Source organism: Orbicella franksi, chromosome 5 (assembly GCF_964199315.1).
Source record: "Orbicella franksi chromosome 5, jaOrbFran1.1, whole genome shotgun sequence".
Classification (NCBI taxonomy): Eukaryota; Metazoa; Cnidaria; class Anthozoa; order Scleractinia; family Merulinidae; genus Orbicella; species Orbicella franksi.
In genome coordinates this window covers 20,445,227-20,468,968 of record NC_138149.1, presented here as the reverse complement: position 1 = coordinate 20,468,968, position 23,742 = coordinate 20,445,227, and the positions used below count along the sequence as shown (strand labels likewise).

At 37.6% G+C, this 23,742-nt stretch overlaps 3 protein-coding genes across 3 annotated transcripts; 2 read left to right on the top strand and 1 right to left on the bottom strand.

Moving 5' to 3' along the window:
• The first annotated feature begins 4,465 nt into the window (after positions 1-4,465).
• LOC145486634 (homeobox protein notochord-like) lies at positions 4,466-15,284 on the top strand. The gene is made up of 3 exons (XM_081465332.1): positions 4,466-6,607; positions 7,932-10,960; positions 15,221-15,284. Exons 1-2 carry the CDS (start codon positions 6,283-6,285, stop codon positions 8,279-8,281), a joined length of 675 nt encoding a protein of 224 aa, XP_081321458.1. The 5' UTR covers positions 4,466-6,282; the 3' UTR covers positions 8,282-10,960; positions 15,221-15,284.
• On the bottom strand, positions 12,112-13,501 carry LOC145486632 (uncharacterized). Its single transcript, XM_081465329.1, has one exon. The coding sequence runs from the start codon at positions 13,126-13,128 to the stop codon at positions 12,127-12,129; it is 1,002 nt and encodes a 333-aa protein (XP_081321455.1). The 5' UTR covers positions 13,129-13,501; the 3' UTR covers positions 12,112-12,126.
• LOC145486633 (uncharacterized) lies at positions 13,537-15,019 on the top strand. Its single transcript, XM_081465330.1, has one exon. The coding sequence runs from the start codon at positions 14,003-14,005 to the stop codon at positions 15,002-15,004; it is 1,002 nt and encodes a 333-aa protein (XP_081321456.1). The 5' UTR covers positions 13,537-14,002; the 3' UTR covers positions 15,005-15,019.
• Positions 15,285-23,742: the final 8,458 nt, after the last annotated feature.

Here is a 23,742-nt window from a genome sequence, read left to right as displayed (position 1 = left end):
TTCAATCATTTATTCTTTCTTTCGTTGTTTCTTTGGCTCATTATTTATTCAGTCAATAAGTTAATTAATAATGAAAACACTTGTTAGATAGCCACAGCCTAAAACATCCTCCCTTTAATTAAAACACTTCACCCTCGACAAAACCAACTGCACCGTTATTTTGAGTATGAAGGGTTAACAATATTTAAGCAACAGAGTACTTTTTCCGTGTTTACATAGTCTCATCTAAACACTAGGGGGGTGCGGAGAATTCGAGACAGTTATGCAAACCTGAGACGTAGTCGAAGCTTTGCATAACTTTCGAGAATTCTCCCAACCCCCGAGTGTTTAGATGAGGCTATGTAAACACAGAAAAAGTACTCTATTGCTTTTACAAAATAATTCTCAAAATACGTGTGAATCTAAAACGTCACAACAGTGTTTACATACTCTCATCTAAACACACCTATCGACCAATGAGAGCGCATGTAGTATGGCAATTATTTTATAATATAGAATATTATTCACTTCAATTGCGGCTAATTTAATCGTCATTTTTGCAGTTTACACGTGCGCACTCATTCTTTTTGAATAATGATATCATTAATCTATAGCCAATGATGCACTTTTGTCAGCGATAATACATATACATACCCATTCGTGGGTGGCAATGAACTGAAGCTGTAAGCTACCGCACTTTAAGCAAAGTATCTAAACATAAAACTAAACCTAATTACCCCGAATTCCTTTGCATTCTACCGATTGGCACAACAGATACATGGACAAAGAGGAGTGTTTCCCTTCAGACAAGTTGAAAAAGTCGCAAGGGACATGAGAGGCATTTCCTCACCAAAAGCCCCTCTGAAAAAAAATTCAAGTCGTTTAAACATGTTTCATTTTTTCAAGCATCGGACCTAAGAAGAAAATAATTTTTCATGTTACTACTAAGATAGGCTGGCAATACCGTTAGGTATGAAATGTTCATTTAATCCTCAAGTGTTAAAGATAAGAGAGATAAAATATAAAAAGGAGCAAAGCTTACATTGAAAGAAGCTTATAAGAGGTGGTATTTTGGGGTAAATAACTCGCAAGAGAGGCATCCAGCTCATTCGGACATTATGCCGTAATTGTGTAAAAATGCTTCATTCTCATCTCGCTATATCAAACGAACCCAAACTGAAAGCTAAAACCTAAACTCCACACCATATTCCAAATGTAGTTGATTTTCAGAGAACCAGGCAGGCGTGCTGAATGAATTAAAGATTGTAGCTTGATTTACTGGACCATAAATGAAACTTACCTGTCACTTTGAATGACACTCAGAGCGCTTCTCCAATTATTCTCTATACCCCAATAAAAAGAATTAACTTCTCAGTTAATTTGATTGACCAACATCGGAGTTGGCATATCAGGGGTCTCGGTAAAGTAAGGTCATCCTTAAAATATGAAATGTGATTTCTAGTGCTGATCAGAGAAAATGCCGTTCATTAAAGTGATTCCTCAGAATGATGCATTGCGCATACCTACTGCGCACGATTTTCGCATCATTAGCGCGTGCATACGTGCGTGTGCACCTACAAAACATCAAATGATTGCCTTCAAGCTAAGCGCAACATAAATATATGCTGGTTTTCTTTTAAACAGGCATGGTGACCTATATTTTTTATTACATAATTTTGGTGTGCAAATTACTGTTTTTAACTTGGCAAATTAAAAAAATCGTTCGGAAGGAAATAAGATATGGCTAAAAGCGTGCATGAAACCGTTACTCGAGGATGCGAATTATGACCTTCAAAACAACGTCTCGAGGAATGTTTTGAATCAATGTCGTTTAGAATTGTGTAATTTTTTAAAATATATATGTTACATTGTTGCATACACTCGAGACTTTCTACCTGTCAAGTTCATTTTCAAGTATTTCATTAAAAAACTTTGCTTCCAGCTGTCGCAAAATGCCGTGGAAAGTGAATCGATGAAATAACGCACGTAAATAGGCATAAGTGCATTAAGACTGGTCCATCATATTTCTTTTGCGAACATGTTGACCTATCTTTTATGATTGTATTTTTTGAAACAGTGCTTAGTAGGGAACATTTAGGGAAAGTTCCAAAATAATCGTTCCACTAATTTTATTTCTGCGGAGGAATAACCTTAAATCCTCCCTTTAACTAGCCATTAAGTAGCCTATACTCGTCATGCATGCGCTGCGTATGCGGTGCATGTCTCTGTAACTGACTACCTGCCGTCGAGTCGGACGTTCCGTCACTGATGATCGAAAACGGGAGGGATCTGATGACGAAATGGTTGTGTGGGCCTCTTCCTTTAAACCCTGAAGACCACTACTTCTCCTATATGCACCAAAAAACACTGGTTAAAATATATTCCTTATCATTTCGCCAAAGCTGATGAAGCCAGTGGAAATTGATCTTGTTGTCTCTTACTTTTGTATTATAAGTTTAATATCATCATTTGTCCCATGGCATGGCATGCGCGCACACATAAAGCCTCGTATGTTTAATACATAGGAGCTAAATATTACATAATCTTCCCTTTTAAGTCTATCGTTGTTTCCTACCTTTCAATTTTTGAATTTAACTTTAAGGAAAAGAACAGAAAAAAAAATACTTTTTCCCTTTCTAGTATCGGTTTTTTTTATTTCTGTCAATTCAATGAATCATATCATGTGTCATTAACTACATGACAACTTTCAACGTAAATTCCAAAGTGAAAAAAATATCAAATCCGAATCTAATTAAATATAAATTCCTTTACTCTCATCGAATCTCCAGTTAAGACTGCATATATGGCACATAAAAAAGGAAAATAGTGGGAGTTAGTCGTGAGCGCCTTCTTTTCGTGAAGGGTCTCGTGTGAAATTCGGGTCACAAATGACAACAGATCGCATGAAGTCCAGTCTAGTCTTTACACAATAACCTCCCTGATTACTGTCATCACCATTCATATCCGTTAGCCGAATCGACTTTCAATGTCTCTGAAATGGCCCAAAGGCCATTTTGTACCCTACAAGGGCACATATGGCTATTGCCACGCGAGACAATTCGGTCTTTTAGATAATTCGACAACGAGAGCAACAGTCAGAAAAATAGACATAACTACTGGCTTTTTCCCAAAAATGGAAACAAGAGAGAAGCTAATTTCGCAGCAAGCCAGTGAGACCCAGGCAAAACGTACAAACTGAAGACTGAATCAAGTAAACGTGAACTATTGACGTGGCGCCGCATCTTAAAACATCACAATAGCTCAAAGAAAGATAAAACAAAATTCAAGGTTAGTAGAGTGGAATATTTACGTTTGCGTTGTTACGTTTTCCTACGTTACGTTCTATTAGCTGTTAGTTTTAACGCCTAACCCCAAGGCATTACTAAAATCCCCATGAAAAGCTCTTTGATATCTGGAAAGTATCGTTTGTGCCCTATTCAAGGTTTGTAACCTTGAAATAGTTTATAACTGGGGTAATACAATACGAGAAAGACGCTTATGTTATTTACAAAGCAGTCACGATTCAATCAAATCATCCACAATTAGACGATTACGTACCGTCACATTTTTCATTCAACTTGCTTTGAGAGACATAGTGGTTAACTCGCACATTTGTGCGGTTTCCTCGATATATTTTTACAGAAATTCGTATCCTTGTTTAGATACAATCGCTCATAAGACCCTTCTAAAAATTAACAACGACTGAAAAGGCCACGAAGGTGAAACAATGAAGCAGATATCATTATGGTGGTGCCTTATTCGCTTCTTTCATTTCATTCGCAGTTCACAAGTCTCATATGTTCATCGAAGGTACAATCCTGCTAGTGCAGTTGAAACGTTACGCTCTCTCTTTTTACTTATGACTCTGTACTATGTCAAAATATATTTTATTTTATGTTTTGCTCTCAATAAATTGCAAGTTCAACACTTAAACAGCGCAATCGAAAGGATACTCACTATTGTTATTCCCTTCATGAAGGACGTGTTACTGATTACATACTGAAAATGTACAAAGTGCTTCAATGAGTACTGTGTATCCACCTTGAAGGTAAAAGTCCAATATCTACCGAAACAAAGTAAACGACTTTTCAGTTACCTGTTGGGTCTTGGTAGGACAGGAAGGAAAAGCCAAAGGAGAATATTTTCCAACATAATATAATTTCAATCTCTGTTAGGCTATCTATGGTCACATTACTTAAGGAATTTTACCCACAATATAGTGATAATTAGGTAAAGCCCCTCAATATAAATGGATGATCTTCAGCGACCTTCATGATAATCTCATGCATATAGCTTTCCTTAGTTCAAAGATACAAACAAGTCAATGTATTAATCACCTTGGACTGTGGCACGACAAGTTGATATATTTTAATTTTTATAGGCGTTCATTCATATGTTGATATGAATAATACGTTAATTTATATTCACTCTTAAAAAACAATTAAATTTTAGGTGAAAAGAGCATGTCACCTTTTTGTTATTACAACCCTGGTCGAAATGGCTGAAACACTAATCTGAATAGACCTATTTAGCTTGGGTGGTTTGTTGCCTCATTTTAGACCATGTAATGATACTCTAGAATTCTTGCTTTTAAATTTTTCAGGTAGTTGCATGTATATGAATGAACACTTTTTAGATCGATAACAGTTCTCTAGAGAACATCACGTGGTCTGTAATGGGAAAACAAACCTCCCAAGCTAAAAAGTTCTAGTTTTTTTAATGCATGAGATCATTGAGCGTTGAGAGTGTTACTATGCAGTCTCTTTTACTGTCCCCCTCCTCCCCCATCTAAATCTTGAGCTCTCCAGATGCCAGATGAATTTGCCAAGGTCTGAAACCACCCTGAGTAGGCGAGGGGTGGGACAATGTTAGCTATCGTCTAAATAAAGCGTCAAAATTGCAGGTGTAGCCCTTTGGTCTCAAACACGTACATGTATGTCAAAGCTTGTTCTATTAGAACTACACCCTGTTTAACCATTCCCTCTGCGCGGTCGAGTCAAAAACCATATAGGATAGATAGACCGCCAAAGGGTTCGAAGAATGATCCAATGCGTTGCACCCCTTATTGGAATACCCTAGCCGGCATAGCTAGTTAGGTTTAAATATTAACTGAGGGACAGAATAAAATTCCTACTGTCTGGACAATAACTTTTATATATATTTCGCCCATGAGACGATTAAGAGAGAAATACCGGGGTGACTCTATTGAGTTTGGTATGCCACAGAAAACGTGAAACCGTTATGTTTATCTGCAATAACTACGAACAGGGTTATATCCCATGCTTCTCTGCTGATCATTATGATAGCACTCGTAAATAGCGGTTCGTAACATAAAGTAAGGTCAATTGACAAAGAAACAGTTATCCCTTTCTTTTACGCCGGAGACGGATTACGTGACAATTGACATACAAACATATCATATAAACTCGTTCATCTTTTTATCATTTTTAGCGTGTATTAAAATCAGAACGAGGACTCCCCACCATAAACAAGGATTCCGTAACTTAAGCATCCAACGCAAAGCCCCCTGAAAACAGCTCATGGCAAGCTGCAGCATGCAGGAAATAAGTAAAAAAACTCAAACAAAATTTCCAAATACCATTTAAAAAGGACAGGATAAGCCACGAATATTGGATTAATCATTAAAATATGATCGAGAACAAATCTTTTAATTTGGCATTAGGTGTTAAAGCTTATATGTGTAAACCTACCACCTTTGTCTACAATCTCTTAAGCTAATTTGCAATTCCCAGTCGCTTGAACCAACATTGAAAGAACACTACATTGAGACCTTCTATTTTGTAGCTAAGTTTTGTAAAGAAAATTGATCAAGTCTATTAAATTTTAAAATAAAGCTTACCTACAGCCTTTTTTTTAACTTTTTTTTTAATGAAATGCCTATCCAATGCATTAACTGACAGCTCTTAATGGTGCCAGAGTTCCGTCGGCTGCCACTTCGGAAGGCAAGTTTATCAACCGCTACAGGAAGTGGCAATTCAATCCCATAGGTTTATAATTAAGACACCGCGTAAAAAATCATAGGTCAAAAAACCGTCCCAGATTTATGATTCTTGCTTTTTTAACGCTCAAAGGCCGCGTCCCTCAACTATAATCTTTCAGTCGAGGCATACTGAAAATGTTTTAAAACTGTACAGTTCTGATCATTATTGATAACATTCTAAACGACATCCTGTCTACGAATGACTGACAGGGTTAATTATCATAAATTCCACGGCCTTTCTTCTGAAAGCCGCCATGTTACACGCCCAGAAGGGTTACATATGTCCCTGAGCAAAACCCATAATGGCGACAAGAGGTATTGCATATTCCCCTCCCAGCATCGCTGAATTTTCGCCAAGTGGAAGTTCATTTTCCATCAAGAATATTTTAAACTTGTCAGATGAAACAGTGGACAAGCAGCCATGGATTTCCAAAGATGACAGACCGGTTAACGTGCTTGACGGACGGAGTTCAACTCCAACATTTCTTGTCGCTCCACGTGCAGTGTTTCCTCCGGGGTATCATCGTCCACATTTGCTACCTTGTTTGCCTGGCTTATCACTTCCATCTCCCCAACCAGTTGTTCAGATAAATCCATTTATTTTTCCGACCCACGTAGGTTCCTTTGGTAAGTTTGGAAAACTAGCTAACAGATCAATATTTATTACACATTTTTGTCTACATTGAGAGTGGTATCACACTGCATTAACTCGATATTCAAGGAAAATCAAGGCCAGATAAAATTCATTGCATCGTTGATTTGGTTAAATATCTTAAGCATAGTCCTTCGTGGCCAGACTAGGTTGTTATAGTGCGATATCAAAGTACAATTTAAAAACCGTTTCATTCGGCATAAAGTCGAAATTTTCGTTTCGCTTTTTTTAAGTTCCATCAACCATTATGAAGACATCTCGCTCAAAAGTACATGAAAATCTTGTTAGAAACCTTTGACAGTAAATTAACTGAAGATGAGTTTTGTTATGCTGGGAATAAAAACTTTGCAACTGTTTTGACAAGCAAGAGAGCCGTTTCTTTGCCCTGGAATAGGCACGATTACATGTTTACTGAACTGTTGGAAGTACAAGATTCTTGTGGTAACATTTCATATAAAACTTGCCCCGGCTGCTTTGTTTAATCTGTTCTTTGCTATTTTGTTTAAATCTCAGTGTAGTTCTTTCTTCCATGATACACTTCCTTAAGACGTTTCAAGTTCTTGCTTGGAGTCTTTGATGTGGATAAAGCAAACTTTCCACTGATTGTTTTTATCAGAAATTTCGAACACAAAAAATCCAAGTTACTTACATTTTTATCCCTTATTTCTAAACTACCCTAACATCGTTTTAATAGAAGAAATATTCCTGAACTTCAGAGAATATAGCAAAATACTATCGATGCGTAGAATTGTTAACGTCTGAATCTCGATTAGTGCAATATGATATGAAATTGTATTGGCGTCTTCGTAAAGCGTCTCTTTTGACGTAATCGTAGGTAATGGTGTATCCTAGACTTTTACCGATGCATTTGCTGTTTAAAATCTCTTTTAATTTCATAAGGACTTAACACCTAATTTAATTCACATAACTAAAGAGACGGCTTCAAAATATTTTAGCAACTCTTTGTACTCACACCTCCTAATAAGCCATTGTTTTATACACACCAAGTGGTAACTTCCTTCGATTCAAATCAAATCAACATTTTAAAAAACAGTCCTGTTTTTAAAAACAGCACTTCTTACAAAAGAACCAGCTTAGACGATAACATTTTGGCCTCTTAGCAGTTATAGTGCCAAGCAGGCTTATGCACCATGCCTTTATGATATACCTTGCATAGTTTTCTTGGCTCGCCAGAGGTAGTACCTCTTCATCCAATTTCCTGCGCAGTTCGTGAACTGTTTACCTTTATAAATCAGAGTGGTTAAATTCTTTAGCAACGCTTTCTTTTCGAAATTTTAGGTATAAATTTTCAGAAGAAGCGAAGGCGTCCGATGAAGAAAAAGAAACTACGTCCCTTGTTTTCAGCTCATCAAATCCAAACTATGGAGAAGGAGTTTACAAAATGTCGGTATGTCACGGAGAGCAGACGAGCTGAGCTTGCGTCAGACCTGAATCTAACAGAAATGCAAGTGAAAACCTGGTTCCAAAATCGAAGGACAAAGTGGAAGAAAGAAACTCAAGATAAAGGAGAAGTTCAATCGTCGGAAATGCCAATCTTTTGCGGAGGAACTCGTGAGCAAGGTTTCCTTGGGACAAATACAGTGAGCTTTTATCATGCGAACTGTATCAAAGGTTTTGCTTTATTTTGAACTCCAGCCATTCAGTCAGGTTCGTAAAAGGATATTTTTATGAATATAGTAATTAAAAAAGAAAGAACAGAGCATAGCTTTTCAAAACATACACTTCAAGAGTGATATAAGCTTCTGTGTTGGTCTTCGCAAGGTTGTCATGCTAATTGTCGTGATAAATGGAACGTCTTCCCCGTGATTCCAACAGAACACAATAATAATAATAATATGAATATGAATAATATGAATAAGAACAAAGAAACACATCTTCGTAACGCTTTTGGTAGAGATGATAAATCACGCTTCATATTTAACCATGTCGTTTCAACATTCAATTGTGTTTGTATTCTTGTTAGATCATGAAATTCATGTACGTTAAAGCAGAAATGCTGATGTTGTATGTTCTCACGCTCGAGCTTAAACATTGAATTATACGTGATAGCTGACGCAGTTACATTTAATCATGTATTCGAGAATTAAATTCTATATTTCCGAGCATTATCCTTAAAAACATATTCAACAGTCAATTGGTTCTGATATCCTCAGTGTCTTTCTGGTGTTATTTGTTTCTACACACTTCGATGTACATATAACGCTCACAGATATAAATTGAAGATAATACACCTTGTATGTCTGCCTACCGACCGTACTTGTATATATCAAATATAATAAAGGGATGGTTCTTGTTTAAAACTTTAAGCTTGTTAAGGTGATTGTTAACGTAGTTTAAAAATGCAGTATGATAAACAATGAGTGTGAATGTATAGATCGTGTACAGCTTTCGAGAGATGCCAATTTGAATCTTTGTTAAGAAGTGGTCTTTACAATATTTACGGCACATTTGACAATAAGAGGAAGCTCACTGGTTACTTCATTTTACTAATATCACTAAATATGTTATTTAATCAAAACGACCAAAAGTGCTCAATGATCGTCTCAGCGACACAGGAACTGAATCTAGTTACATAAAGATGATTTCTAAGAGCTTCTATAGACTTAGTATAGCATATACATACAACTAAAAACGTTATTTAAATCACTATGTTCAGAGAGAGGTAGACCTAATATGCTGTATCCGGGTTGTTATCTGACTCTTCTATCCTAATGAAATCAGAATTTCTGTCCGCCAGACAGAATTCAAGTTGTTTCAATGTTTTGATCCTTCTCTTCCCCAGCATGACAGCAAGCAACGACCTCATTTATTTCTTCGTTGCATGACATACTTACTCAGAGTAATGTTAATGAACTTTAAGATCATCGTCCATTAAGTTATTTACTAGTGAAATAAATCTTACAAACCGACATTAAATCGCTGGGTAAAAACACGTGTTATGTACAAACAAAGTAAGTCGAAACAGATCTTGAAAACACAATCATTGAAGAAACAAATGGAAATATTCAAGCCATTTATTTCTGCTTGTCTTCCTATCAATAAAAAGAGAAGTGCCGGGATGGTATAGAGTGGTATCTGTCTCAATACAATGTCCTGATATTAAATTCTGTTGAATAAATTAATGAATGAATGAACGAAAGACTTTGTTCAAGTGTCAAACAGTATTTAGCTCAAGAAAAAACTAATTGGGGACACTATTGTGAGGACTGTTCTGTAATTATATAACATTTAGGATCATTATTTGACATTCAGGACCAAACCCCTTAGCAGTGAGCTTTTTGAAAATCTATGGAGTACCACGAGATTTTTACGGTATTATCACTTCGTTTTATATTATCAAGAAGTTACATTTCCTTGCTGTAGTATGCGGCAAGGGCTTATACATCAAAACCGAAATATCACGGGAAGATTACCAGATTATTTCATGTACGTGCATGAAGAATGAGGGGTAGTAGTACTCGTAGCTACCTAAGCCGCAAAAACCAAACTTTAAGCTCGGCAGTGTCAGGCCATTTCTTGAACAGAAGACTTTGCACGTATTAAAAATTAACTAGCAATGCAAACTATGTGTAAGTCTTCAAAATTCCCTCCACACGCTGTAACTGAGAAGCTGTAAAGATCTTGTCGAAGAGTCAAACTTAAGAGAAGGTTTCGTCCAGGAAAAACAATTTAGTTTCTGCTATTAATCTAGGGAATTTGGATATTGGCTCCCTTTTTGTTTTGGAGATGATGATTATCACAATTTTACTTATGCAGTAAGGAAACATTTCCTACTCCATTTCAAATTCACATTTAGTCAGCATCTATACAATTGATCCACAGAGTATTGCAGAAAGGACTAGAAAAGGTTGTCATCAATTCTATATTCATTGAGATTAAAAACAGTCTAAGCCGATTATACCTTGCTCTTTCAAAATCAGATCCTTGGAATGAAAGGTATGTGAAATGTAAAACAATCACAATTGACAGTTGTCACTGCTAATCAAGAATAACAGAGTCCGGTTTGTAGATAAATATACACCTATTTATCAACAACCACAGGAGGCGGAAATTAATCTCATCAAATATAGCCAAAGTGAACTGAATTCGCAACTATCCGCAATGCTACCGATTTTAATCATTACAGGTGCTAAGTTCTTACGCCCTTTTCCCTTAAATTGCATCAAATTATTTAAGTTAAGTATGGTATGTTATTTCAACGACTTAACAAAGGCGGCTTTCTTGTCAATCGCGGGCAATGATAACCATCATGAATTCCAGGGCTATTCTTTCGAAAGCCGCCATGTTATTACACAACACCAAAACAGGTAAGGATGTATATCCCTGATCGATCAACAACTGCCATTCCTTTAGAACAGTCCTTCTTGACCAGACTTAATTATCATCGTAGAATATCGAAACACGATGGACATCGTTTTCTTCGGCATAAAATCGAAATTTTCGCTTGTTTGTTTTTTGTGTAAGTTCCATTAATCCATTATGAAAAGATCTCGCTCTAAAGTACATGAAAATCTTGTTAGAACTTTTAACGGTAAATTAACTGATGATAAGTTTAGTTATGCAGGGAATAATAGCTTTGCAAACTTTTGACAAGCAAGAGAGCCGTTTCTTTGCCCCGGAATAGACACGATTACATGTTTACCGGAGCTTTTGGAAGTACAAGAATTTTTTGGCAACGTTTCATCAAAACTTCCTCCGGCCGCTTGTTTTATCTGTTCTTTAACGATGAGCTATTTTGACTAAATCTCAGTGCAGTCGTTCTGTCTATGGTACAATTACTTAAAACGTTTCCAGTTTTAGCTTGGGGTCTTAGATATGGAGAAAGATGCAAATTTCCTAGTATTTTTGTCAAAATTTCGAAGGCAAAAATTCCAAGTTATTTTATCTTTATTTCTTAACTACTCTAACAACGTTCAAAAGAAATATCCCTCAACTTTAATTTGTAGAATTGTCTACGTCCAAATCTCGATAATCGCACTATGGTATGCATTGTCTTCGTAAAGCGTCTCTTTTAATATGATCGTAGGTAATAGTGTATCCTTTATTTCTAACGATGCATTTGCTGTTTAAAATCTCTTTTCATTTAAATAGGACTTAACACCTAACTTAATTCACATAACTAATAACTAAAGAGACAGCTTCAAAATATCTTACCAACTCTTTGAAATTAAGCCTTCAAATAAGCCGCTGTTTTTACACACCAAGTGGTAACTTCCGTCGATTCAAATCAAATCAACATTTTGGCCTCTTAAAATGCCAAGCAGGATTGCTTGCTTCTGGCTTGCCAGAGGTAGTAACTCTTCGTCCAATTTCCTGCGCAGTTCGTAAACCTATACAGGCAAAAACTAACGATAGATAAATCCGACGTTTCGGCGACATCTTGGCGCCATTGTCAAGGGAAACTAATTAAATATGCGATTTCAAGAGTAACTAAGAGTTCAGAGTTTCTAATTTGCATAAGTTAGACAAAGACTTAAGCGCGAACTGAATCTGATTGTACATTTAAACACGGTCGTAATTGTTTAATGAGTAACACCTCATTAATGAGACAATCAAACTTGTTGTGGCATTTTTTCAACACGCTAAAACAATTGCGAAGGTCATCCGGAATCCTGCCTGCGTGTCTATTATCATAGTGATTGCGTACTGACGAGGTCTTGCTTCTGTGTCCATCAACGCGTACGAACAGATGGCCACGGGTGTAACCGACATAACCAGCATCGCACTGGTCACACTTGAAGTTATACACAACGCATTGTTGATCAATGAGCTGAGGCTTAGGTTCGCTTGTCGGGAACTCCTGGGCAATCTTGCGGCTCGTAAACACCGGTTGAACACTGGTCTGCAGCTTCACACTGAGATCTTTCAACTGTGTCTTCACGATATTAGCAGACTCCTGGTCTTTAAAGGGTATGACAACCCGAGTAGTGTTTTCTGTCGTAGATCTGGACCGTAATGAGGGCTGGTCAGCGACCTTTAAATTTAGGAAGGTTTTGACAGTGGAGTCAACAAGGTGCTTGGGATATTTCAGTTTAGAGAAAACAGACTTCAGTCGTTCGCACTCCTCAGTGAAGTAGGACCATGACGAAGACAGGCGATGTGCGCGATCGAGCATAGTTGTCAATAGTCCGCGCTTGTACCTATTATCGACATGACTGTGGTAATGGAGAAGCAGACCACTGTTTGTTGGCTTCACAAACACTTTAGTTTCAATACGAGGCGCTCTGTTTAGGAGTTGAGTACCGAGAAAGGGAAGCATTCCATCATTTTCGACCTCCATAGTGAAGTTGATGGCGGGGTGAGCGTGGTTGAGGGTGTTAAGAAAGTCCCTAGCTGTAGACAAATCGGGCATCACAGTGAATGTGTCGTCAACATATCGACGATAGTAAGGTGGCAGCTTGCCCTCAACATCTAATTTCTCTTCAATAGACGACATGAATACGTTGGCTAGCAAGGGCCCAAGGGGGGACCCCATCGCTACTCCGTCGATCTGTTCATACAGGGATCCATTAAATTGGAAAAGCTGCCCCTTGGTGGCCACACCCAAAAGATCAATAAGGTCTTGCTTTGAAATGTTCAAATCATACTCGGAATTAAACCAGTTGTTTCTAAAGGCTCTGTCTGCGAGAATCGTAATGGTTTCATCCAAAGGTACATTCGTGAACAAGGAGGACACATCATAGGACACCAGCAAGTCACCAGGTGTTATGTTGAGGTCTCGCGGTAGTTCGTTCACAAAATCGAAAATGTCCGTGACTGTGTACTGATTTAACGACAACGGTTTGAGCTTGTTGTCCAACCATTTCGCCAGAGCATAATTATACGTATTAGTCGCTGATAGGATTGGTCGCATGATAGGATTGGTCGCATGGTCACACTCCCTCACGCTGTGGCCCAGTCTCTTCGTCCGACCGGTTCTAGACTGGCACACCTGTACGGGTTGCCGAAAACACACAAGGAGAAATTAGCCATGCGACCAATCCTATCATGCGACTAATACGTATAATTATGCTCTGGCGAAATGGTTGGACAACAAGCTCAAACCGTTGTCGTTAAATCAGTACACAGTCACGGACATTTTCGATTTTGTGAACGAACTACCGCGAGACCTCAACATAACACCTGGTGACTTGCTGGTGTCCTATGATGTGTCCTCCTTGTTCACGAATGTACCTTTGGATGAAACCATTACGATTCTCGCAGACAGAGCCTTTAGAAACAACTGGTTTAATTCCGAGTATGATTTGAACATTTCAAAGCAAGACCTTATTGATCTTTTGGGTGTGGCCACCAAGGGGCAGCTTTTCCAATTTAATGGATCCCTGTATGAACAGATCGACGGAGTAGCGATGGGGTCCCCCCTTGGGCCCTTGCTAGCCAACGTATTCATGTCGTCTATTGAAGAGAAATTAGATGTTGAGGGCAAGCTGCCACCTTACTATCGTCGATATGTTGACGACACATTCACTGTGATGCCCGATTTGTCTACAGCTAGGGACTTTCTTAACACCCTCAACCACGCTCACCCCGCCATCAACTTCACTATGGAGGTCGAAAATGATGGAATGCTTCCCTTTCTCGGTACTCAACTCCTAAACAGAGCGCCTCGTATTGAAACTAAAGTGTTTGTGAAGCCAACAAACAGTGGTCTGCTTCTCCATTACCACAGTCATGTCGATAATAGGTACAAGCGCGGACTATTGACAACTATGCTCGATCGCGCACATCGCCTGTCTTCGTCATGGTCCTACTTCACTGAGGAGTGCAAACGACTGAAGTCTGTTTTCTCTAAACTGAAATATCCCAAGCACCTTGTTGACTCCACTGTCAAAACCTTCCTAAATTTAAAGGTCGCTGACCAGCCCTCATTACGGTCCAGATCTACGACAGAAAACACTACTCGGGTTGTCATACCCTTTAAAGACCAGGAGTCTGCTAATATCGTGAAGACACAGTTGAAAGATCTCAGTGTGAAGCTGCAGACCAGTGTTCAACCGGTGTTTACGAGCCGCAAGATTGCCCAGGAGTTCCCGACAAGCGAACCTAAGCCTCAGCTCATTGATCAACAATGCGTTGTGTATAACTTCAAGTGTGACCAGTGCGATGCTGGTTATGTCGGTTACACCCGTGGCCATCTGTTCGTACGCGTTGATGGACACAGAAGCAAGACCTCGTCAGTACGCAATCACTATGATAATAGACACGCAGGCAGGATTCCGGATGACCTTCGCAATTGTTTTAGCGTGTTGAAAAAATGCCACAACAAGTTTGATTGTCTCATTAATGAGGTGTTACTCATTAAACAATTACGACCGTGTTTAAATGTACAATCAGATTCAGTTCGCGCTTAAGTCTTTGTCTAACTTATGCAAATTAGAAACTCTGAACTCTTAGTTACTCTTGAAATCGCATATTTAATTAGTTTCCCTTGACAATGGCGCCAAGATGTCGCCGAAACGTCGGATTTATCTATCGTTAGTTTTTGCCTGTATAAGTTCGTAAACCGTTTCCCTTTATAAATCAGAGTGGTTAAATTCTCTAGCAACGCTTTCTTTTCGAAATTTTAGGCATAAATTTTCAGAAGAAGCGAAGGCGTCCGATGAAGAAAAAGAAACTACGTCCCTTGTTTTCAGCTCATCAAATCCAAACTATGGAGAAGGAGTTTACAAAATGTCGGTATGTCACGGAGAGCAGACGAGCTGAGCTTGCGTCAGACCTGAATCTTACAGAAATGCAAGTGAAAACCTGGTTCCAAAATCGAAAATAAAGTGGAAGAAAGAAACTCAAGATAAAGGAGAAGTTCAATCGTTGGAAATGCCAATCTTTCGCAGAGGAACTCGTGAGCAAGGTTTTCTTGGGACAAATACAGTGGCTTTTTATCATGCGAACTATATCAGAGGTTTTGCTCCATTTTGAACTCCAGCCATTCAGTAGGATTCGTAAAGATATATTTTTATGAATGTTGTTTTTGAAATGGACATCTTTCGCCAATTTATAGTAATTGAAAACGAACGAAGCACAGATTTTGAAAACATAGACTTCAAAAGTGATAAGCTTCTTTGTTACTATTTGCAACGTTGTCATATTAAAGTTAATTTTCGTGATAAACAGAATGTCTTCCCCGTGAAGCCAACAAAACACAATAATAATAATAATAATAATAATAATAATAATAATATAAACGAAGAAACGCATCACCATAATGCTTTTGGTAGGGATGATAAGTTTTAGAAATCACGATTCGCATTTAACCATGTCGTGTCAACATTCAATTGTGTTGTATTCTTGTTAGATCAGGAATTCCATGTACATCACAGCAGAAATGCTGAAGTTGTTTATTCTCACGCTCAAGCTTAAACATTGACTTATGTCTGATAGCTGACGCAGTTACATTTAATCATGTATTCGAGAATTAAGTTCCATATATATGTCCGAGTATTACCCTTAAAAACGCATTTAACAGTCAATTCGTTCTGATATCCTCAGTGTCTTTCTGGTGTTATTTGTTTCTACACACTTCGATGTACATGTAACACTCACGGATATAAATTGAAGATAATTTATCTTGTATGTCTGCCTACCGACCGTACTGTATATATCAAATGATAAAGGGATGGTTCTTGTTTGAAACTTTGAGCTTGTAAAATGATTGTAAACGTAGTTTAAAAATGCAGTATGATAAACAATGAGTGTATAGAACTTGTACAGCTTTCGGGAGACACCAATTTGAATCTTTGTTAAGAAGTAGTCTTTAATGTGTACGGCACATTTGACAATAAGAGGAAGCTCACTGGTTACTTCATTTTACTAACATCACTAAATATGTTATTTAATCAAAAGGACCAAAGAACCCAGTGATCGTCTCAGCGACACAGGAACTGAATCTAGTTACATAAAGATGATTTCTAAGAGCTTCTATAGACTTCGTATAGCATATACATACAAATTCTTTCTCAGAGTAGTCTGAAAGGAGTTTAAATCCATCGTCCATAAAGTGATTTACCTAGTGGAATAAATCTTCCAAACCGACATTAAATCGCTGGGTAAAAACACGTGTTATGTGCAAACAAAGTAAGTCGAAACAGATCTTGAAAGCAAAATCATTGAAGAAACAAATGGAAATATTCAAGCCATTTATTTCTACTTGTCTTCTAATCTAATCTTTTTATTGGCAATAAAAAGAAAAGTGCCGGGATGGTATAGTCTGGTATCTGTCTCAATGCAATGTCCTGATATTAAATTCTGTTGAATAAATTAATGAATGAAAGACTTTATTCAAGTGTGTCAACGTATTCAGTTCCAGAAAAAACTAATTGGGGACACTATTGTGACGACTGTTTTGTAATTATATAACATTTAGGATCATTATATAACATTCAGGACCAAACCCCTTTGTGAGTGAGCAGTGAGCTTTTTGAAAGTCTATTGGAACACCCCGAGATTTTTACCGTATTATCATTTCGTTTATTATCAAGAAGTTATATTCCCTTGCTGTAGTATGCGGCAAGGGCTTATACATCAAAACCGAAATATCATGCATAAGCGTGGAGAATGAGGGGTAGTAATACTCATAGCTGCCTAAGCCGCAAAAACCAAACGTTAAGCTCAGCAGTGTTGGCCAGTTCTTGAACAGAAGACTTTGTACTTGTTAAAAGTTAACTTGCAATACAAACTATGTGGAAATCTTCAAAACTCCCTCCACAGGCTGTAACTGACGAGCTGTAAAGATCTTGTAGAAGAGTCAAACTCAAGGAAAGGTTTCGTCTCGAAAAAAATCCAGGGAATTTGGATATTGGCTCCCTTTTTGTCTTGGAGATGATGATTATCACAGTTTCACTTACATGTATGCCCTGAGGAAAAATTTCCTAGTTCATGTTAGATTTACATACAGTCAGCATCTGTACAATTGATCCAGGACTAGAAACGGTTGTCATCAATTCTATATTCATTGAGAAAACAGTCATAGCCGATTATACCTTGCTCTTTTAAAATAAGTTCCTTGGAATGAAAGGTATGTGCAATGTAAAACAGTCACAATTGACAGTTGTCACTGCTAATCGAGAATGACAGAGTCCGGTTTGTTTTTATTTTAGATCTACACCTGTTTATCAACAAACACAGAAGGCGGAAATCTCATTAAATACAGCCGAAGTGAATTGAATTCAGAGACTGTTGGAACCATCCTTAATTCTTCCGATTTTAACCATTACAGGAGCTAAGTTCTTACGCCCTTTCCCCTTAAATTGCATTAAATATTTAATTTAAGTATAGTGCTGTTATTTCAACGACTTAACAATGGCTGCTTTCTTGTCAATCACGGGCAATGATAACCATCATGAATTCCAGAGCAACTCTTTCGAAAGCCGCCATGTTATTACACAACACCAAAACAGGTTACTTTCGTAGAATATCGAAGCACGATGGACATCGTTTTATTCGGCATAAAATCGAGATTTTTGCTTTTATTTATTTTTTTTTTTTGGAAGTCCCATGAATCCATTTTGAAAAGATCTCGCTCTAAAGTACATGAAAATCTTGTTAGAAATCTTTGACAGTAAATTAACTGATGATGAGTTTAGTTACGCCGGGAATAGCTTTGCAAACTTTTGACATGCAAGAGAGCTGTTTCTTTACCCTCGGGTAGGCACGATTACATGTTTACTGAGCTGTTGGAAGTACAAGATTTTTTTGGCAACATTTCATCAAAACTTTCTCTGGCTGATTGTTTAATCTGTTCTTTAATAATGGGCTATTTTGATTAAATCTCAGTGCAGTCGTTCTTTCTATGGTACAATTACTTAAAACGTTTCCAGTTTTAACTTGGGGTCTTAGAAGTCGGGAGAGAAGCAAATTTTCCATTGATTATTTTTGTCAAATTTTGACAAAAACTCCAAGTTATTTAGAATGTTATCCCTTATTTCGAAACAACTTAAACTTCGTTTATAAAAAATTTCCCGGAAATTTAAATATTATCGGAAAATACTATTGATGTGTAGGATTGTTTACGTCCGAATCTCGATAAGCGCAATATGGTAGGTAATGTATTGTCTTCGTAAAGCGTCTCCTTTGCCGATGTAATCGCAGGAAATAGTGTATTCTAGATTTCCACCGATGCATTTGCTGTTTAAAATTTCTTTCTGTTTGTAAGGACTTAACACCTAATTTAATTCCTTTAACTAGCAAGAGAACTTTGAAAAATTTTCGCAACGTTTAGTACACACCAAATGAAAACTTCCTACGATTCAAATCGACTCAACATTTTCAGAAACAATTATGTTTTTAAAAACAGCACTTTCAAGAAAAGAACTAGTTTAAATGATATCATTTTGGCAAGCAGGGCTTTATGATATACCTTGAATGGGTATACCTTGATATACCTTGGCTTGCCAGAAGTAGTACCTCTTCACCCGGCGCAGCTTGTAAAATGTTTACTTTTGTAAATCAGGGCCGGGTTGTTCGAAAGCCGGTTGACTCTAACCCAGGATTAATTTTTCTTGGATATGATTGCTTTTCACTGCTTATGTTTTGTGTAGTTTGACATTATTCAAATTCAACACTAAAGGACAAACAATACAAACAAGAAAACTCACCGAAGAGTTACAAAACTCAAATCAAAATTCTCGCTAATCCTGGGTTAGCTTAATCGGGCTTTGATCAACCCGGTCCAGAGTGGTTAATTTCTTTAGTAAGGCTTTCTTTTTCGGACTTTCAGGTATAGATTGTCAGAAGAAGCGACGGCGCCCGATGAAAAATCAAAGTGCTCTGTGAACAAACTTATGAAGAGTTAAATAAAATAAGTTATAGGATTATGTGTGTAATAACGGAGCTCCGGCGGCCCGAAGGGTCGCCAAGCGGAGCCCCATACTCATATAGGAAAGAAAAGGAAACCCATGAGTTGATTTTCTCATGGTTATCATGGCTAGCGGTATTGCTCGAGGGCGCGTACGCACGACGGCGACGACGACGAAGTTGAGCAACATGGCGGCCATACTCCAAATAATAGGTTGACAGAGACATGCAGCCTTGGTTTACCATGCACTTCTTTGATATTAGACATCCATGTTACGATCAATTGACACCTGTCAAAACAAGGTATCCACTGACCAGTATCACGTGACCATATCGTGGGCTCAAGTTTACAAGTCACCGAGGTCACGTATTTTTTTGAAGTTGTCCTCTGACCAAGTGCTGGTTTTCGATTGGATCGCGGGCTCACGTCAGGTTAACTTGTTGAAAACAGGGCAGGAGTAAAAGTTACCCAAATTATAACTTTTTCTTCTATACAATTGTTTTTTGCTGCTTTGTTTTGTGTATATGGTGACCATATCGTGGGCTCAAGTTTACAAGTCACCGAGGTCACGTATTTTTTTGAAGTTGTCCTCTGACCAAGTGCTGGTTTTCGATTGGATCGCGGGCTCACGTCAGGTTAACTTGTTGAAAACAGGGCAGGAGTAAAAGTTACCCAAATTATAACTTTTTCTTCTATACAATTGTTTTTTGCTGCTTTGTTTTGTGTATATGGTGACCATATCGTGGGCTCAAGTTTACAAGTCACCGAGGTCACGTATTTTTTTGAAGTTGTCCTCTGACCAAGTGCTGGTTTTCGATTGGATCGCGGGCTCACGTCAGGTTAACTTGTTGAAAACAGAGCAGGAGTAAAAGTTACCCAAATTATAACTTTTTCTTCTATACAATTGTTTTTTGCTGCTTTGTTTTGTGTATATGGTGATTATGAAAATTCAAAACAGAAGGCCAAACAATATAAAGAAAACCTCGCCGCAAAGTTACCAAACTCAAATCAAAATTCTACCTTTTCCCGGGTTAGCTCAATCGGGCTCTGGACAACTCGGCCCAGGAGCTATGCTTTTAGGCTGGCCTAATTCTATATATTATGTGTTTAGGCTTGATGGATCACCTAGGAAGTTTTCTTAATTTGTTTTTTGAAATCATTAGAAATCTCCCCAACTATAATGTCAACAGCTTTGATCTGAGCTTTATTTTTTTTAGAGAGGGTATAAAGAGCATTCAGTTGTGAGCATCTACTGATGCATTTGTTGTAAATAAATGTGTAACGTTCATTTGATAATTATCTACCTCTGGTCAGCCTCCTAGCACTCTTTGTGTGACAAGCCAAAAGAGCGTATGTCTAGGAGGCCACGTCTGGCCCAAATTAGTTATGGGACTATCTGTGTAATGTGAATTTAAGGAACTTTTATTTGCAATTTCCTTTTTTTTAGTAATAGTAAATGTTTTGCCTGAAACGAGCTATTAATTATTTTGATTAGCCTTGATAGGCGGTGACGAAGATGAAGTTCCCTTTTGTACTGGATATTAGTCTTAGCGTATATGTATAGGTTAGTTTGAAAATGAATTACAGAATTTTTAGGGAAATAAATATAGACTTATGATCACTGTAGTATGACTCTAGGTTACCTCAAAATTGCACAAGTTGTGGTACATTGGTATAAATCTGATTTACTTGTGTACGGTAGTCAGTGGTATAATGGTTAATTAATTGTGTGTATCCTCCGTTGGCCTGTTTTGTCTTGCATTATATTAATATTGAAATCTCCAATTAGTAATGTGGGTATTGTAGTATCTGTTACTACTTAGTTATGAAGATGAGTCAGGGCTTTGATCAACTGTGAAACTGAAACATTAGTTTTCGAACTGTGGATACCTAGCACATGGATACTTGGAATTGGAATACCTAGAACTTTTATAGTAATTTCTACATTATTAATATTGAACCTGTATCGAATTTTAGTACAGTTTAAATCATTTTTAATGTATACGGCAGTGCCATCCCAAGTTCTGATATTAGAGTTTTGAAAGTCATTTCTGTAAAGACTAAATCCACTTTGGATATATGTATCTTCTTTATCTGACATACAAAGCCTTGTTTCCACAAAAATATTAACATCAGTTTTTTGAATGTTGTAATCACTTCGTACATCTTCAGTGAGTAAGTGGAGAGATCTGACATTTTCAAACTTGTTTGGCTAGATAGAGATTATTTAACTCATGAAAATTTTGCCATCATAACACAAATAGTGATGTCATTATTCTTTTGCTATGCCGCTGGAGAACCATATTCATTTATTTCTCTGACAGTACGGATATTGTCTGTTTGTAGTGCTTAACTAAACAACTTTAAACATACGTCTCAGATCTGTTTTCAGCACGTAAAACGAACTGACAATGTTGACTGATATATGCCAACCTTTTCGCGACTTGTATTGACTCCTTTTTGTAGTATTCTTGCGATTCCCAACATCTAAGTCACAGTTGCATTAAGGTGGCTGAACACAGTTTTTGATACCTGTGTTTCATTCACCTGTTTCTCTAAAACCCTTGATCCCTCGGTCATCAAAAATGGCAGCAAGCTAGTTAACAACACAAACTTTGGTTTTTTGATGGTTAAGCTGACGTTAATGCCCGTTGCCATGGCAACATGAATAAATATAGACAGGCCTTTAAAATCGTTTTTTTTATTTGCAGAAAATCTAGTCATTAGATTTTCTTTATAATTTGCATGCAACAAGCTTGTAACGATTCTGACAAGTTAACACCATTTTGCTAATAATTCAGAACAGAGAGATCTTTAATTATCCCTTGTTGAAGGTTCACTGGAATATCTAGAATTTCCCTTGTCAAAGTTCAATTATTTTCAATACTCCAGTTACTTATTTCCTAAAGTATTTTCCTGCCAAATTTCGTGAAATTCTAATGAGTAGTTCCCGAGAAATTTTTTGACTTACTACGCATGCACTCCATTTGACTGGGTTCTTTCGGTAACAAAGAAAAAGCTGAGAATTGCTGGGTTCTTTGCATCGTTACCTTTTCTAACATATCTTTGTAATAAAAGACAACAGCAATCAATACGCTGTGTTCAATTATAGAGAAAAATAGCACAGATACTGCGGGTGTTGAGTAAGCAAAATGATCGCTCTATTGACGGCACGTTTGTTTTTTGCAATCCTTGTGCGCGCGCTGAATTGCATCATCAAAAGCGCGCGCGAAACTGTGTTCGGCCACCTTAAGCACCTTCAAATTATTGAAAACAATTTTACAACACAAAATTTATGAGCCACACTAATTCTCCAAACTATACTTGCAAACTCGTTCATTCTCTGACGCATTTTCGAGAACTACACTAAACTTCTTCGAGCTAAACTTGTGTGACAGTTGTGTGCCTTTATGACACCAACTAATACAAGCCTCTGAGTGTTTTGATATGAACGCAATACGGAAACAAAAAACATGCTCAAAATTTTTGTCAAAACTATAGCAGCATTATTACTTTTTCTCCGACGCGTTACTTCTAACCAGAGAACAATTAACATGACTTTTGTGTGACGTGACACCTACTGAGCATGGACCCAAAACGCAGGCAAACAAATAAACTCGAAAGATTAGCCTGAAGGCAAAATCTTAGAGTTCACCATCGATTTGGGTTCTTGAAAATCTTCTCGCCCGCCCAAAACTATAGTTACAGACTTGTTTATGCTTGGACGCGTTTGCATGACTGTTGTGTGACTTTGTGATATGACACCTACTCAGCATAAACCCAATAAACTCAGAATGAATCCAACACGTAAACAAAAGAATAAGCTCAAATTTTGGACTGTAGGCAAAATTTTCAAGTTCGCATTCGATTTGCGTTTATGAAAATCTTCTCGCTCGTCCAAAGAGAAATTTGCTTTGGTTCAGCTGGCTCAACCCATACCACTCGATTATACCGTCCATATTAGCGGACACTTACGGATTGCCTTCTGCTGATCTTTAACTTCGCCTCGAAACTATTCAATATCAATTTCCATCAATTTCACCTCTTTCTCACTATTCAACACAGTGTTTGGCTTATATTGAGCTCAAGCTTTGTTCTGTTTGTTATTTCTAATTTACTGTCAATGAACTCTGACCGAAGAGTAAACAAAAAAAGTTTCCAGTTTTAGTGTAACACGCGTACTTACTGTACGTGATATCTAAAATGATCCGTGCGCCCGCGCTATTTACTCATGCACTGATTTCTAAGGTTTTGTTCACTGGTCAGCAGAAATTACACAAGAGCTTAACGGATGAGTGA